Here is an 18,222-nt window from a genome sequence, read left to right as displayed (position 1 = left end):
AGCCACCTGTGAAACAGCATGTTGTATACCAGCTGTTGTGTAAACACTGTCTGTTTGCGTTGCTACTGTAAAATAATTACTCCTCCAATGTGATGTTCATGAAGACATCCACACAGTAATCTCTTACCTGAATTTTCTTTACTTTGTTTCTCCTCTTTACTTCTCTGCTCCCCACTGCTTTGACATTAATGTAATGAATTCTGAAATCACTGGTCTTATTTCCACAAGTACTTATTTGTCATTAATTTCTAATGATGAAGTTCCTCTTGATAATCTGTCACATAAACCAGTAACACAAGTAACAACACTACCTAATAAATAAAATTGTACATGCAGTGTGATTCTTATAAATATTTGAAAGCCCTTGAAGTGATGTAAATGACACTGAGACAAGTAATAATATAAGACACATGAGGCTGCAAATGTTGGGAAATGCCCCAAAAGTGGATGACAAATGTTTAACACGTGACGTACCTCATCGCACATGCCGTGGTGGTGCTTGTCGCTCCTATCTTCACTGTAAAGGGCAGTGCTGGACATAAATGTAAACCAATTCATTGTTGTCTTGTATTACTAGTACCATGAGCACTACCATAACACTTCAGATAATGCAAGACTGATGACAAAGGCATTTAGTCCCAAAACCCTGCTCAGTCAATCAAACAGTCAATCAGATAATACAGGAACAAAAACAGAGTAGCCTAGCGGGGTGATGTGTAGAACTACCCTACCAGTGAGGTTAGGATTGACAATCCCATCTACTGTATGTGCAGTGAGGCATGTCATCTGGTGACATCGCATGTTCAACATTTGTCATCTACTTTTAAGGTGTTTCATGACATTTGTGGCCCCATTTGTCTTATATTAAATTACATGTTGCAGGTTATCTACATCACTTTGGGGATTTTTTAAACTTTAGTAAAAATCACCCTGTATATATTTGTAATTTTTGAGCAGATCAAAATAATTAAAAGTATGCTTTGATTACAGATGTTTTTGTGGAAGTGAATTCATACTCAATGAAACCTCTGGAAGAATACATGTTATTCACCAAGGCTGGAAGTAAAGAAATTAATGTGGTTAATCCTCAGGGAATACGAATGGGACAGTGTTCAGTTTTTGATTGGAAATATAGGCCTATATCTGGACCAGCTCTCAACAACAGTCAGGTGTGTATATTTTTTTTTTTCATTAAAGCTAATAATCCTCAATTTCTCAAGTATATATAGAGGCAAGTTATGAAAAACTAAAATTTACCAACAATTATTTCGTAAAACATCACAAAATAAACAAAAAGGGAGCATCTGTACAAGAATATAGTGACAGCCATCAAAGTTTCAGAACTTTTTGTAAGTCAATGAGTTTCACTGAAATGACTTCACAATATGAAATTAATACAATTTATTTTACAAATAATAAGTAACTGTTAATGGATGTACAATTTATAATGCAATTTCCAGATCAGGTGCAACAGTCTGGATTATTGACTAATTAGATTACTGATGATTAAGAAAAGGCAAACCTATGTTTCTAGCATTTGTAGACTTAGAGAAAGCTTTTGACAATGTTGACTGAAGTGCTCTCTTTCAATTTCTGAAGGTGGTAGGGGTCAAATATAGGGAACGAAAGCCTATTTACAATTTGTACAGAAACCAGATGGCAGTTATAAGAGTTGAGGAGCATGAAAGGGGAGTGGTGATTGGGAAGGGAGTGAGACAAGGTTGAAGCCTATCTCCAATGTTATTCAATCTGTATATTGAGCAAGCAGTAAAGGAAACAAAAGAAAAATTTGGAGTAGGAATTAAAAACCATGGAGAATAAATAAAAACTTCGAGGTTTGCCGATGACATTGTAATTCTGTCAGAGACAGCAAAGGACTTGGAAGAGCAGTTGAACGGAATGGACAGTGTCTTGAAAGGAAGGATATAAGATGAACATCAACAAAAGCAAAACGAGGATAATGGAATGTAGTCGAATTAAGTCGGGTGATGCTGAGGGAATTAGATTAGGAAATGAGACACTTAAAGTAGTAGATGAGTTTTGCTATTTGGGGAGCAAAATAACTGATGATGGTCAAAGTAGAGAGGATATAAAATGTAGACTGGCAATGGCAAGGAAAGCCTTTCTGAAGAAGAGAAATTTGTTAACATCAAGTATAGATTTAAGTGTCAGGAAGTCATTTCTGAAAGTATTTGTATGGAGTGTACCCATGTATGGAAGTGAAACGTGGACGATAAATAGTTTAGACAAGAAGAGAATAGAAGCTTTTGAAATGTGGTGCTACAGAAGAATGCTGAAGATTAGATGGGTATATCACATAACTAATGAGGAGGTACTGAATGGAATTGGGGAGAAGAGAAATTTGTGTCACAACTTGACGAGAAGAAGGGATCAGTTGGTAGGACATATTCTGAGCCATCGAGGGAACACCAATTTACTATTGGATGGCAGTGTGGAGGGTAAAAATCGTAGAGGGAGACCAAGAAATGAATACACTAAGCAGCTTCAGAAGGATGTAGGTCGCTGTAGCTACTGGGAAATGAAGAAGCTTGCACAGGATAGAGTAGCATGGAGAGCTGCATCAAACCAGTCTCTGGACTGAAGACCACAACAGCAACAGCAACGGCCTTGCAACATTAACCATATAGCTTTGCTATGCAACTGCTGTATTTCACAAGGACATGTAGTTCTGCTGTGTGGTTTATTGATGAAGGAATATTTGTGGGTTAAAATAGTCTCCCATTTGGGACTGCTCAGAAGGATGTTATCATCAGAAAATATAAATCTGACATTCTTGAGGTCAAAAGTGGAATGTTAAATCCTTTAATCAGAAAGTAAGGTTAGAGAATTTAGAAACAGAAACAGTTAGTTGAAGAATGTCATGATTACTGTCAAGAGCTGCTGATAAAATTTCTTTATTTAACAACCAGTTTTGGTCTGCAAACCATCATCAGGTTCCTGCAGACCAATTGAAAAAACATATGAAGAGCATTACATGACTAAACTATCACTGACCTATTATCTGATAAAAAGGTTAACAAAATCCCACGCTACTGCATTTGTATAATATGTTATTTGTTGGTGTACGCGTTTTAAAGCGCGTGACCTTGATTTGCACTTAGTCTCTGCCGCTGTACGCGTCTTACTGCGCGTGACCTTGATTTTTTGTTTAGTTTTCTGATTTTTTGTTTCGTTTTGTATTAGAGTTGTTTACAGACCAGCTGTGTGGCTGGATTGAAGAGTTTTTAGCAAACAGAACACAGCATGTTGTTATCAATGGAGAGACGTCTACAGACGTTAAAGTAACCTCTGGCATGCCACAGGGGAGTGTTATGGGACCATTGCTTTTCACAATATATATAAATGACCTAGTAGATAGTGTCGGAAGTCCCATGCGGCTTTTCGCGGATGATGCTGTAGTATACAGAGAAGTTGCAGCATTAGAAAATTGTAGCGAAATGCAGGAAGATCTGCAGCGGATAGGCACTTGTTGCAGGAAGTGGCAACTGACCCTTAACATAGACAAATGTAATGTATTGCGAATACATAGAAAGTAGGATCCTTTATTGTATGATTATATGATAGCGGAACAAACACTGGTAGCAGTTACTTCTGTAAAATTGGGAGTATGCATTTGGAACGATTTGAAGTGGAATGATCATATAAAATTAATTGTTGGTAAGGCGGCTACCAGGTTGAGATTCATTGGGAGAGTCCTTAGAAAATGTAGTCCATCAACAAAGGAGGTGGCTTACAAAACACTCGTTCGACCTATACTTGAGTATTGCTCATCAGTGTGTGATCTGTACCAGATCAGGTTGACGGAGGAGATAGAGAAGATCCAAAGAAGAGCGGCGCGTTTCGTCACAGGGTTATTTGGTAACCGTGATAGCATTACGGAGATGTTTAACAAACTCAAGTGGCAGACTCTGCAAGAGAGGCGCTCTGCATCGCGGTGTAGCTTGCTCGCCAGGTTTCGAGAGGGTGCATTTCTGGATGAGGTATCGAATATATTGCTTCCCCCTGCTTATACGTCCTGAGGAGATCACGAATGTAAAATTAGAGAGATTAGAGCGCGCACGGAGGCTTTCAGACAGTCGTTCTTCCCGCGAACCATACGCGACTGGAACAGGAAAGGGAGGTAATGACAGTGGTACGTAAAGTGCCCTCCGCCACACACCATTGGGTGGCTTGCGGAGTATAAATGTAGATGTAGATGTAATAAAATGTTACTTATTCACATAAAAGCATTTACATCATATTAGGCATCATATAATCATTGGCATTATTTGCTGAAATCAGCGAATTCATCACAGGAAATAAAATCACAACATACAGAATAATACAACCAACTATGAATAATTGTGACAAGTTAAAACACCTACAGCTGTCCTTATGATTTTATTTCATTTTGTTGCAACCAGTTTCAATGCTTCAGTGTGTCATCTTCAGGCTGTTGTTGATGCGGTATGGGTTGATATGATCCCTATATATATAACATCAGTTGCCAGCTTAACTGGATATGCAGATAATGTGTCAGCACTCCAACCATCAAGTGCCAACTGACAATGGAATTGTTTGAATGTTTCTCCAGTCAGTTGGGAGTTGGTGGTTGGAGTGCTGACACATTATCTGTGTATCCAACTGATGTGATATATATATAGGGATCATATCAACCCAAAATGTATCATAAAAAAAACAGATACATCACATCTGTACAGAGTTACGTGTTGTCATATTGTAATATAAATTATATTTCCACTCGTAAACTCTGCCGGATAGTGCAATTATTCATGCTACATCAGCAGTCAGTCATGGCACTAGGAATTGAGACAAAACACACACTGCCAATTGCATAGCTGATCACTGTTTACCAGCTGAACCAAAAATGATCTAGAGAATGTATTAAGAAACATGTAGGTAGCAGTTAAGCAGTGTAAAGTCCTTGATAACAATATGAAAAGGCTAGATTGCTACTTACTACATAGAAGAGGTGTTGAGTTGCAGACAACCACAGTGGAAAGACAGCTAACATTTAAACTTTTGTACAACAAAGTCCTTCTTCTGAATTAGAATGCACGCACGCACACACACACACACACACACACACACACACACACACACACACACACACACACACATTGCTATTGTCTCTGTGGCTGCTGACATGTGTGGTAATCTGGGGTAGGAGGTGGAGAGGAGGCATGGGACGGTGAGTGGAAGGGATGGCAGGGTGGGAGTGGGGAAGTGATGTGCTGCTTGTGAGAGCATGCAGGGATATGGTGGAGACAGAATGGGCTGCTAGGTGAGTCAGTCGTTGTGCTGAGGCAGGAGGGAGTGGGTTCAGGGGGGGGGGGGGGGGGGGAAGAGATGTAGAGAAGGGCAAAGACTGTAGGTTTGTTGGTGGAGTAGGAGGTGTAAGTGTGTATGCAGTGTTGGAATGGAAGCAGGGAAGGTGATAGGTAGGTGGAGTACAGAGACTAACAAAGATTGAGACCAAGGGAATTACAGGAATGAAGGATATGTTGTCAGAAGAGTTCCTGCCTTAAATTGAGAAAAGCTGTGGCTGGTAAGAAGAATCCAGATGGCACAGGCTGTGAAGCAGTCATTGAAGTGAAGCACATTGTGTTTGGCAGCACATTCAGCAATAGGTGGTCCAGATGTCTCTTGGTCACTGTTTGGCAGTATGAATGGCATAATGAAAGCTTTATCATAGCGAAAACAGACAAAAAGCCAAGACCCACCAGAGTAGTAGAATTGTACGTGCCTATGAAGAAACTTGCACAGGATAGGGTAGCATGGAGAGCTGCATCAAACCAGTCTCAGGACTGAAGATCACAACAACAACAATGTAACTATTAGTTCCACAGATAGTGCAGAGATTGAAAAAATAAGTGATGAAATAAAAAATATTATTTAATTTGTAAAGGGAGACAAAAATTGAATTATGACAGGAAACTGGAATTCAATAGCAGAAAAAGAAAGAGAAAGCAAAGTAGTATAACATGGACAAGGAATGGGGGGTGTGAGGGGAAGAATTAAGAGGAGAAGCTGCTTGACGGAATTTTACATACACATTTGTTTAAGAATCATGAAAACATGTAAACATAAAAGAGACCAGAAGCCATCAGAAGGTTTCTGATAGATTATGTAATGGTTAAGACAAAAATTTTAAAACCAAATTATAAACTGCAAAACATTTGTAGGATGTGAATTCTTATTAAATCTATTATTTATTTACTGCAAATTAAAACTGCAGAAATTTCAGAAAGGTAATAAATTAATGAAATGGAACCTAGATACACTGAAAGAACTAGAGGTTGCTGAGAGTGTCAAAGGGTGCAATAGGCAACAAAGGGTTGAAACAGAGGAAAAGAATACAATATAAGATGAGAGAAGACAAAGTAAAGGCAGCAGAGGATTAAATAGGCATCAAAGATAAGCCCCAGTAGCATTCCATGAAAAACAAATGATTTATTAAATAAAATTCATGAAAGAATATTATAGAAAAATTCAGAAAATGAATTCAGTAAAAGGGAGAACAGATGTCTATAAACTGAGATTGACAAAGTGTGTATAATGGCACAGCAGGATTGACTAGAGGAGAAATACAAAACTGTGGAAGGAATCATGACTATGGGAAAGATAGTTGCTGCCTGTGGGAAAATAAAGGAAACCTTTGTAGCAAATAATTGAAGGCTGATAGAGGGAGCAATATATAGAAGGTCTATACAAAGCAAAGAAATTTGAAGGGAATATTCTGGAAAAGATTCAATGACTGCATGTTGCTTAAATTGCATTGACTGACCGTCTGTGCAGGGTTCCACACTTAACACTGTAACAACACAACTGTTCAATGCTAAAGCTTCCCGCCAATTAGAGCTGCAGAGAAGAGACTATGGAACAAGCCAGTACCTGCCACATACCAATGCTGCCAACTTTTGAAGAGTTACGAAGGTGGAGGCATTACTCTTTAGTCAAACCTCGAGTATCTTCATATGCATATGCATATTTTCTACACAATCTCCTTTATGAATCAGCACTCAATTTAATACCAGAAGGGTCCACTGTTTGTAGATACTGCTCAGTCATAATTAATATAAAATTCCACTCTGCCATGGAAGACATAGTCATATATTCTCAGCTTTTTTGGTTAATCACTATTATACCATTATTTTCTCCTGCATTTCAAAAGTATTAGGAAAGCTATGTAAGACAAACCTACAAAATTTATAAATAAAAACAATATCCTATGCAGCGAACAACATGGATTCAGAAATAAGAGGTCAAGAATGGGATGCCTTCTGTTCCTTCCATATATAAATGATCTCAGTACAAATGTGAGCCCAAGGATCAGTAATGGGATGTCTTCTCTTCCTTCCATGTGTAAATGATCTCAGTTTAAATGTGGATGCACATAAAACAATCACATTTGCAGATGACACCACGTTCCTAATAAAAGGAGACAGCAAAGAACAATTACAGCAATCAGTAAACAATGTCACAAAATGGCTTAGCAGCTGGGCACAGAATAATCAACTTGTAATAAACAGTAAAAAAACCATTTCACTAAATTTTCACAATGCTCCAAACATGGACAGTTTTATCCCATTGGTCTCTATCAGTAACAAAATAGTTAGTAACAGTACTGAAACCAAATTCCTAGTGCTTGGCTGTGTGAGCAATGTAAAATCGGATAAGCATATTGAATACCCTAATGCAGAACTGAGCAAGACATGTTATCTTCTTTGGTCACTAAAATCATGCTGTAGTGAGAAAACAGTAATGAATTTGTATCATGCCTACTTCAATTCTCACCTTAAATATGGAGTTACTTTGTGGGGAAACTCTAAAACAGGTGATGGCACTTTCAAACTACCAAAGAGGGCCATTACAATCGTATTTGGATGCAAACCTACAGGCTCTGTTTCCGATGTCTAGATATCTGGTATTCCTCCAGTACCATGTGTATACATCATAGAAATCCTCATATTCTTTAAAATAAATATAATAGGTAAGGACTGCAGACTGCAAAAAACCTTGACATGCATGATCACTTTACAAGACAAATCAAAAATTTACATATAACCCAAATCAACACATCTCTGTGCCAAAGAGGTACTTTCCACATGAGAGTTAAAGTTTATAACAAACTTCCTGAAAACATAAAAGCTATTACTGAGGTCAAAACCTTTGGAAAATCTGTAAAATCCTATTTACAGCATCACTGATTTTACTCCATTGAAGAATATTTAAATTTGTGAAGTGTGTTGTATAAATACTTAAGATGTAAAGTGTTTTATTGTAACATTAAATAAGTATGCCTAGAAATCACTTTCAGAAGTGTGCTCATAATGTGACTTGTCCAATGTCTTATGCAAAAGATGCTTTTGTAGACAACAGGACCAATAAATACAATACAGTACAGTCTTGACATATTATTTAAGCAATTAAAAATATTAAAATGGTTATGTTTTGAAATTTGTTCTATACTTATAGCAAGAATATTTGAGTGCATTTTTGTTACAATCCTTTTGTCCATATTGAGTCAATAAAATCTTGGCACCATGTAGTGTCATATCTTTAATGCTTTAACATGGTGAAGACATCTGCTGCCAGTTTTAATACAACTTCAATAGAGAGCTTTTCTTCTGGTAGCATTATAACTCAGTGGATTGAGAGAATGCATCCTGATGAGCTCTGATACATTGATATAGCCAAGCCAACTTCGTCCAAATATTTATGATCTACCCTGTAATCTATTGATAGACTTGATCAATTCTCAAATGTAATTTTACTAATACAACCTATCTGCAGCTTTTATTAATAGCACTGTCATACCTTCACAACCTGAGTATAACTTTACTATCTACTGAGTGCCTCACTGATATTTCGGATTACCAATTAAACTGAGTCCCAACTGGCAAGGGCTTACCTTAACAACTTGGCTTTCTGAAGAAGAGAGCAGCTCTTAAGTTTCTATTTAGCACCTTGAAAAATATTGATTGTCATATTTGTGTCCTCTGGCACTGAAGTCAACCACCAAGTAAGAGACTCAGTATTACGAAGGGCAGCTGATGTCCGTACAGTTAAAATCTTTTGTTGTTGGAGTAATTTTCAAAAATTATATATTGTCATACAAGTGTTGAATTGTTCACTGTTACTCACTGGAAACAGCCTTGATAATTGTGTGCAAATATGCTGACATACTCTCATTTCTACATACTTTTTAATTTGCATTTGTTATTCTAAACAGATCAACACTGTTGTTGTGAATAAACTTCACTCTCCCGTGGTAGACAAAGTTTGTCTTTACCCTCTCAAAAAAAAAAAAGGCTCTGCAGCTCATTATTTTTAGAGACACAGGCTTTTGTATATGTATGATTCTTCTGTTTGTCATAGACTAATATATTTCATCTTTTCTATAACTGTCAGCTCAATAAATAATTGAAAATGGAGATATAAAAGGGCAGTGAACTGCCGTTTATATGTGTATTGTTATAATGGAACCAAATTGAATTTTAAAACACTGTGTATGTGATTTGTATGTAAATGCCCTGAGTTAAAATCACTCTGTGATTGGATTTTTGAGCACTTGACTTCTGGGAACACATCATATTGATATGTAACAACTTGCTTCAGGAAACATAAAAGCCTCAGAACTAAGCAGATTAAATATCCCAAAAGACTGCTTTGCCTCAAAGTTTTGCTGGAGTATATTCAGTAACAAGAGTACCAAGAAGAAACAATACCCTGTGGGACATCATCATTGCCAACTTTAGTCTCAACAACAATTGTAAGAATCCCAAATGGGCACAGTATTAAGGGGACTTGTATGTGAATGTCAAAAAATCAATACTTTTTTTTTTTTTTTTTTTTTTTGTCTTAAAAATTTTCTGTGCTTTTCTGACGAGGAAAAGTTTACTTCCAAGAAAATGGACCACAGAAAATACCAAAATTGGGGGAATTTAAAAGTGGTTGCACACACCACAACATTCCCATGGCACACAGTCTGCTCTGTTAAAAATAAAGTTTTGCCGTTATTTGTTTCGTTTTTATGACTTTTTAGTCCTTTTTTTGTTTTGGCTAACCTGGAAAAACTTTGCAGCTGCTTACCTTTTGTTTATACAGAGAGTCTAGTCATTATTTGCTGTTGTTTTGGCGTGAATATTTTGTTTACAGTGAAGTAATTGTGTGCGTCAGTTGCTTATTGTGTGCGTGAGTTTCTTACTCCACTTGAAAGCAATGGGAAGACTTAAGAAGTTCAGTGCTAAACAATGTAAATTTAGTGGAAAGCGGTTCACCAAATGGATTAACTGTGCTAATACTGATATATAATGTGATACAACACTTGAATTAGCTTCTCAACTACTCCAAGTGCTTCCAAACTAAAACTGAAATCTTTGGACAATAGGCTTGATAGTATTAATGCTGATAATATAGAGACACCAGCTTTTGATTCAGGTTGTGTTATTGTGGAACTCTCTGCTCTATCTGAACTAATAAATAAAATTTTGCAGTTTAAGGATGTGGCAGTAGTGGTGTGAGTGTAGTTGAGGAGATAGGTGCTAGAAAAGTTGTGCATTAAAATTAAGAATTGTTTGTAATTTCTGTGATTTAAGCGAATGTGGTTATACTTGTGGTGTAACTAAAAGAGTGTGTAATACCAATATTAAACTTGCTTATCCTATGAGGTGTATAGGCAAATAGTAGAGAATTGTACAAATTTTCTTGCTTTTATGGACTTACCTCCCCCTATAAGATTTGAGAGGTACAATAAAATTACTCTACAGACTTCAGAAGAAGGAGCAAATGATAGTATGAAAAATGCTGCTCAGGGAAGTGTAGACATGAATGACAGCAACACATGTCTGTCTGCAGCCCTGAATGCATCCTGGCAATGAAGAGACCATAGTTCCCTAAATGGTGTAGTGACAGCTACCTCCTTGGATAATGACAAAGTCATTGATGTGAAATTTATTACTAAGCACTGTCATGGCTGTACTAGGGTAACTGAATATCGTACTTGTTTGATTAATTTTAGTGGTTATAGTGGAGGGATGGAATCTGAATGTATTGTGAAGATATTTCACAGGTTAGTGGAGAAATATGGTGTGATGTATACATCTTACATAGAAGATGAAGACTCAAAAGGGTACCAAAAAGTTTGTGACTCCAAACCTTATGCTGACACAAAAATTGAAAAAATGGAATGTTTTGGACATGTCCAGAAAAAGTTACATACCAGACTGAGAAATTTGAAAAGGACTTTGAAGGGAAAGAAATTAGCTGATGGTATGTGCATTAGTGGACATGGTCGGCTTACAGATAAAGAAATAGACAGGTTACAGCATTATTATGGACAAGCCATAAGACAACATAAAAATGACCTTGAGGGAATGAAAAAGGCAGTACGGGCTACCTTCTTTCATAAATCTTCCGCAGATGACAACCCGTGTCATGTGCTCTGCCCACCTGGCAGTGTTTCATGGTGTTGCTACCAGAGGACTGTTACTCAAGATGAGACCTACAACCACAAAACATTCTTTGCCATTTGTTTTAGTGAATGAATGAATGAAAATAGCCTGTATTGTCTGATTGTGGGCAAATGCCTCCTAAAAGTATGGGTAGCTGCTTTTAAAGACTAACACAGTGAGCTAGTCCACATAAGAGGGTACCGCACTTAATGCACACTACACATTGAATTATACTTGATCTTTTAGTTGTAGTTCTAGTTCTTTTCATTCCTTTCTGTTTCTGGCTATGCTGGTCCACTGTCTTCATACTTGTTTTCTGAATAAGTTCAACCATTTCTGCCTTGGTCTTCCTGTGAGTCTCTTGCTGATGTAGGGGTCCCATGTGGTAGCTTGTGCTGTCCATCTGTCGTCTTGCAGCCTCGCCACGTGACTGCCCCATTTCCATTTGGTCTTCATAGCCTGTTGTGCTATGCCTATTGCTGCTGACATCTCGTATATTGAGATGTTTGATATTCTGTCTTTCAGAGAGATGCCAAGGATGTTCCTGTGCATTTTCCTTTGGCATACCTGCGGAGTGTTTCTCTCTTTGGATCTGAGAAGATATATGTCTGACATCCATATAATAACGCGGGAAAAATGCAGCTTTCGAATGCCTCCATTTTGGGCCTCCTATTTAGGGTTCTGTCTGGCAATATGAACTTTAAGGCCCAGAAAGCTTTATAAGCTAAGGAAACTCTTCATTTTATTTCTTTTTCCATTTCGTTGTTAAAGAAAATTGTTTGGCCTAGGTGTATGTATTGTGATGTACACATTAGTTCTGTTCCTTCAAGATATATTGGGGTTTCTAATCTATTTGTCATTACTTGTGTTTTAGATTTGTTCATTGTGAGACCTGCCATCTTGCTTTGTGTGTTAAGTTTCTGAAGCATTGATTGCGGTTCCCTTGCAGTTTTGGTGAAGAGGACTATGTCGTCAGTGAATCTCACATTTGTTAGTCTCTTGCCATTGAGGCATATTCCATCTTTCTTATTCCATTTTAGTTTCCTGAATATGTTCTCCAGCATGCAGGTAAATAGTTTTGGGGAGATGGCATCCCCTTGTCTAACTTCTCTTTCCACATGGAAAGATTGGCCTTTCTTTCCAGTTTTAACTCTAGCAAAGCTGTTGTTTTGAATGTCTCTTAGTAATTGGATGTATTTTGCTTCTTATCCTTGATTTCTTAGTGCTTTGCTGTAATCAACAAAAGCAAGGTATATTTTGAGGTGGCAATTGCCTGATTTTTCTATTATCTGATTAATGGTTTGAATATGATCCACTGTGCTAAATCCTTTGTGGAACCCTAAATCCTGCGTCTTCTGAGGGTTGGTTCTCACCTAGTGTTTTTGTTAACTGCCTTGTTAGTATTTTCATGAACAGTTTATATAGGTTAGACATCAGGCTTATGAGTCTATAATTGTTTGTGTCATCTTTTGTACCTTTTTTGTGCAAAAGTACAATCGTACTTGTTTTCCACTGGTCCGGAATGTCTTCAGTTTGTATGATTTTGTTGAACACTTCTGTAATGTTTGGTATTAGGAGATCTTGGGCTTCTTTTAAGAGCTGATTGTATATGTTGTCTTCTCCAGATGACGTACCAAGCGAGGTGGCGCAGTGGTTAGCACACTGGACTCACATTCGGGAGGACAACGGTTCAATCCCACATCCAGCCATCCTGATTTAGGTTTTCCGTGATTTCCCTAAATCGCTCCAGGCAAATGCCAGGATGGTTCCTTTGAAAGGGCATGGCCAACTTCCTTCCCTGTCCTTCCCTAATCCAATGAGACCGATGACCTCGCAGTTTGGTCTCTTCCTCCAAACAACCCAACCCAACCCAGATGACTTCCCATTTTTCAATTCAGTGATGGGTGTTCTAACCTCGCTGTGTGTTATAGTGGGTATGGTTTCACTGGTGTTTGGGTCTGGATCAACAGGGTTGTGGTCGGTGGCTTTGTTTGGTAGAGAACTTGTGCAAATTGCTTTGTAGAACTCTGTTGCTGATTTGATTATATCCTCTTTTGTGTTTAGATGTTCTTATGCTTGATTCTTCATTCCTAGTATCCATTGCTCCCGCCCTGGGCGCTTATCCTCTCTTTTCTAATTGATTTGTATGTTTCTGGTATTTGTCTCATTGTTGCTGATCGGTGCTCACAGATATGTTTCTTTATTTCCCTTTTTGTTATTTTGTCTTGTTTTGCATATTCTTCTTTATTCCTGTCTGAAATATCTCTGGTTTTTGACATTATCTATCTGTGGTTGATTAGCTTTACTGTACTGTGGCTTAATTTGCTTCGACTTTTCTTCATTTGCTCGTCTTTGCTTGTGTCTTTGTTAGCTTGCTATATGCATTTTTGTAGTGCATTATACATTTCTTGAGTGCTTTGGTTTGTATTGATATTTGCTTGTTGTAGTTGCTTCTGTAGTTCTTGTTTAAATTTGGCTTTGTTCAGTTTTTCTATTTCTGGTTTGCTTGCTTTTCCTACATTTCTTCGTTTCTTTGGAATTTTTATTTTTGCCCTCATCATTCTATGGTCTGTTCTAAATTTTAATTGTGAGATTACTTGGATGTTCTTTATTACGTTTTGTTTGTCCATTAGAATGTAATCTATTTCATTTCTCGTTTTGTCATCTAGTGAGCACCAAGTCCATCTTTGGTTTTGATTTTTCCTGACGAAGGTGTTGGTTATTTTCAGTTTGTGTTCTTGAGCAAATTGTACCATTCTTTCTCCTCACCTGTTCTTTGTTCCAAAGTTGTGTGGTCCGACTGGTTCTTCGTCATCATTACTGCGGGGGCCAACTTTACTGTTGAAATCTCCAATTATTAGGTTTATTGGTGATTGATGTCTCTCTAAGGTGTCATCTAGTTTCTCATAGAAATCTTCTACTTCTTCATCGGTACTCGTTTCTGTTGGGGCGTATATTTGTATGATTGTTATTTGATGACTTTGTGTGATAATTTTCAAAGCTGCTATGCTTTCCGACAGTTCCATTAATTCTTGTATGGATGATTTTGAGTTGCTTTTGATGATGAAGCCTATCCCTCTTTGTTCTGGCGTTGATCACTTATAATACAGCAGATCGCCATTTGATTTCTCTATGATGGCTTCCCCTTTTATCTTTACTTCGCATAGTCCAAGTATATCGAATTATATTTCTTTTAGTGCATTTTTTAGCTATAATGGAAGTTATAAAACCTTTATATAAGAATCATAGTGACACAAGATTATAAGAGAAATGTTTACATTGTAGGACTCAAAATCTAAATGGAAGTTTGAACAATTTTATATGGGAACGGATCCCAAAAATTGTTGTAGCGGGGCTAAAAACTTTGAAAATAGGTGTGCTGGATGCTGTTCTATGTTTCAGTGACAGTGTAGTGTCAAGGCTTAATGTTATGGAACTGATGGGAGTGCTTGGTGGACTAAATATGCATAGAGCTCTAAAAGCCATTGAACAAAGGAGACTCTTCGAAGCAGAAAAATCAGTGTTGGAAGTCACCAAAGAAGCAAGAATAAGAAGTAGTGTGAGAAAGAGAAGGGAGGAAGAACAACATGGGAAACAAGATGAATATGGACTTAGGATGCATTAGTGCCATGCAAGTTAAATAGAAAAAGCAATGTTTAACTTCAATTTCCCAAAAGTTAAATTATTTCATGTTCTGGTACACTTTGGCTAAAAACTATTAATGGTAGTTGAAATTTTGTATACTATCTTAAAACATGCTTAACTAAAATGTAGACTACTGTTGTAACTTAACTTTGAAAGTAAAATGCTTTTTTGAAGAAAAACCCTGAATTCATTTCCAAAATTTTTATCATCATACTTAAAATCTTTTAGTACCACAGTTTATGAGATCACCATCTCTTCAATAGTCTGTTTTAAAGATAATAGTGTAAAGAACTTACAGGAAAAAATAAATGTTCTACTTTGTTTGTATTTTGAGTAATGTGTACCTATGATGTACATAAATAATTAGCATGGTTTATTTCACTCGCAAAAAAAAAAAAAAAAAAAAAAAAAATACAAATAAAAAGTGTGAGAGCTAAAGCTGTGGTTCATACATGAAAATGTTGCCAAAAGATGTCTTAAAAATGGTAAGCATTATATGGGCTTACAAATCTTATTCTTTGAGTTACACTGTTTAGAAAACTGACAATTTTTTCAAGGTTTCCCCTGGTATTCATGGACCAGTCCCCTTAAATGTGTCTCCTGTTATCTAATGCTAAATTCAGCATGTCCTACAGCAAACAAATCTAAAAATTGGATTCAGATCAGAGAAAACAGTAATAACTTGAATGTACCACTTATTAGAACAACCAAACAAAATTTACAGCCCTGGCTTATGAATTAAAATGTGAAGAAATATACATTGGTGAAATTTTGAAATTAGATTCCAACAACATACAAGCTGCAGTTAAGGCAATCCATCAACATAAAAAAAAAAAAAAAAAAAAAAAAAAAAAAAAGAGAGAGAGAGAGAGATCACACACATGTCATAAATTAGAGGTAAAGATACAAAACAGCCAAGATCTTGGGCATTTTTGACAACAAAATATTTTGCCAATATTATAAAGCACTATTAGTGTCATTTACACTAATGTGAGAATGTTCCATAAAGCGTACACCTTTATATATAAATAAATATGTCATTTATCAACTATACGAAGGCTACAAGACACCCTGAATACAACATGACTGAAAACATTTGCTTTTCCTGGAAGCGATCGTCTCAGCACTGTGGCATGTGTATTGGATTCCAGAATTCACTTGGAAGTCTGTAAATTATGTGGCTTGTCACAATAATGTAGAATTCTGTCATTCACAGTTATTGCATATGCATAGGATAGTTTTAAAAACCCATGCCAGCTGTATGTTGCTTCTGAGCAGTGCACCCTGCACAGTAGGATAAGATGAAGACCCTGTTGTCAACCTCCTCTTTTGAGATTTCTGTCACCAAGAACCCATACAGATATACATTTCAGAGGCCCCAACTACAAATGCTCAGATTTCATCTGATTACAGTTTGAAATGTGTGTCTTGCAGTAATCAAATGCCAGTTGCCAGTGCACAAGGATCCAGTATAAACTCAGACACAGCACAGCTAGTTCACATTTTGGCAATGGTAGTACACTGTGGCTACACTGGTAGATATGGTCATCCTTTGTAATCCTTTATTCCCTTTGTGCTCTGTGGTAGGAAGAAGGAAGCTGAGGATACATACATCTTTTGTGTCCTTAATGACCTCCTCCACATCTCTTAGTACATTAACAATCTTCAACAATGAGTCTTATTGAAATACTGTAGGAACTACACAACTAGATCTGACCCCAAACCTGAAAGCCATATATATTCAAAAATGATGTCTTGTGTTCCTAATTCATTTCAGCTGACGTTAATAAGAATGCTGTTGTATTTTAAATTTTGTTTCCTTAAGTACTATGTCTTTTCTTGGCTTAGGAGCTGGATGATGTACCATTTAAGGAAGGCCCACAAAAGGAAGAATACAAGTCTTTGTATACTGAAAGGTCGGCAGAAGAAGACAGTTCCTCAACTAGTAAGTGGTGTATCAGTTTGTAGCTATGCTTCCCAGTTTTCTAATAAATTGATCTGCTGTGTCACTTTGCAACAGCCCCATACCAGTTAAAAAGGTCTGTAACATTTCATTTAGTTACAGGTTCAGTTAATAGCAAAAAGGATATAACATAAGATCTCCAGAACCTGTTCACATCGGTTAAGCCACAAATTCTGTAACAAAGTTTTGCAAGCCTATTGTCACTTAGATTAAACTGCTAACATAGGGCACAACGGTTTACTTTATGAAATAGTTTGGTGAACAGATCAGTATTTACAGGTTATATTCTTCTATAAAGGCCAAAAGCAATAACTTCACAAAGCTCAGTCAAAAAAGAAATGAGATTATTCACATTATTAAGAAATTATTTGCTGTGGCATATTAGTTCACAACTTCCTTTTTTTCCCCCTTCATTGACCTTTGTCTTGTCTGTAACAAGTTCGATCAAAGTTAATCAGCTCAATGGCAGTGGACAAGAAGTTTGCTACAGTTGAATTCTTGCAGTAAGCCAGAAAATGTAGAGTGCAAGATCTTACACAAAAGATCTGAGACTGATATTACAGATTTAAGTGCTTATGAAATAGGTTCAATTAGGGTTTGTCACCTTCAAAGTAGAACCCATCCCAAACAATGCTGCACACATCTGCAGTCTATTCCTGCCCCCCCCCCCCCCCCCCCCCCCACACACACACACACACACACACAAACACAAACACACACACACACACACACACACACAGATTATGCTATGAACAAATTAACACACACACACACAAACACACAGCAAGAGACTAAAAAAGAATGTTAAAACAGATTCCCAAATACCTTACTCACCACACTCACGCATGGCACTTTGCATGACCTTACCAGACGTGACCACTGGCAAAAGACCGTAAAAACATCTCTGCACGCTCTTATCTCAGCAAGTCATTTATGTTTAACATTTAAATTGTATCCATTGATAATTATTTACCACAAATATTAAATTATTCTTCCATTCATAATTGTTATAAAATTCACTTTTATTATTATTATTATTATTATTATTATTGTTATTGTTATTGTTATTACTATTGTTACATCACCACAATCCACACCCACTAGTCAAGTCCTTCCATTTCCACACTGCATTATTCA

General features: G+C 37.0%; 1 protein-coding gene across 1 annotated transcript in view; it reads left to right on the top strand.

The window, feature by feature from the left end:
- Positions 1-18,222, top strand: part of LOC124605736 (neurexin-4-like) — a 567,593-nt gene that overhangs the window by 471,384 nt on the left and 77,987 nt on the right. The window contains exons 29-30 of the mRNA XM_047137616.1: positions 991-1,169; positions 16,971-17,067. Coding sequence (XP_046993572.1) covers positions 991-1,169; positions 16,971-17,067 — 276 coding nt within the window. The remainder of the gene's footprint in view (positions 1-990; positions 1,170-16,970; positions 17,068-18,222) is intronic.

This window comes from Schistocerca americana, chromosome 3 (assembly GCF_021461395.2).
Source record: "Schistocerca americana isolate TAMUIC-IGC-003095 chromosome 3, iqSchAmer2.1, whole genome shotgun sequence".
NCBI lineage: Eukaryota > Metazoa > Arthropoda > Insecta > Orthoptera > Acrididae > Schistocerca > Schistocerca americana.
Note: the sequence above shows the minus strand (reverse complement) of the source record. Positions and strands in the feature narration are given on the sequence as shown.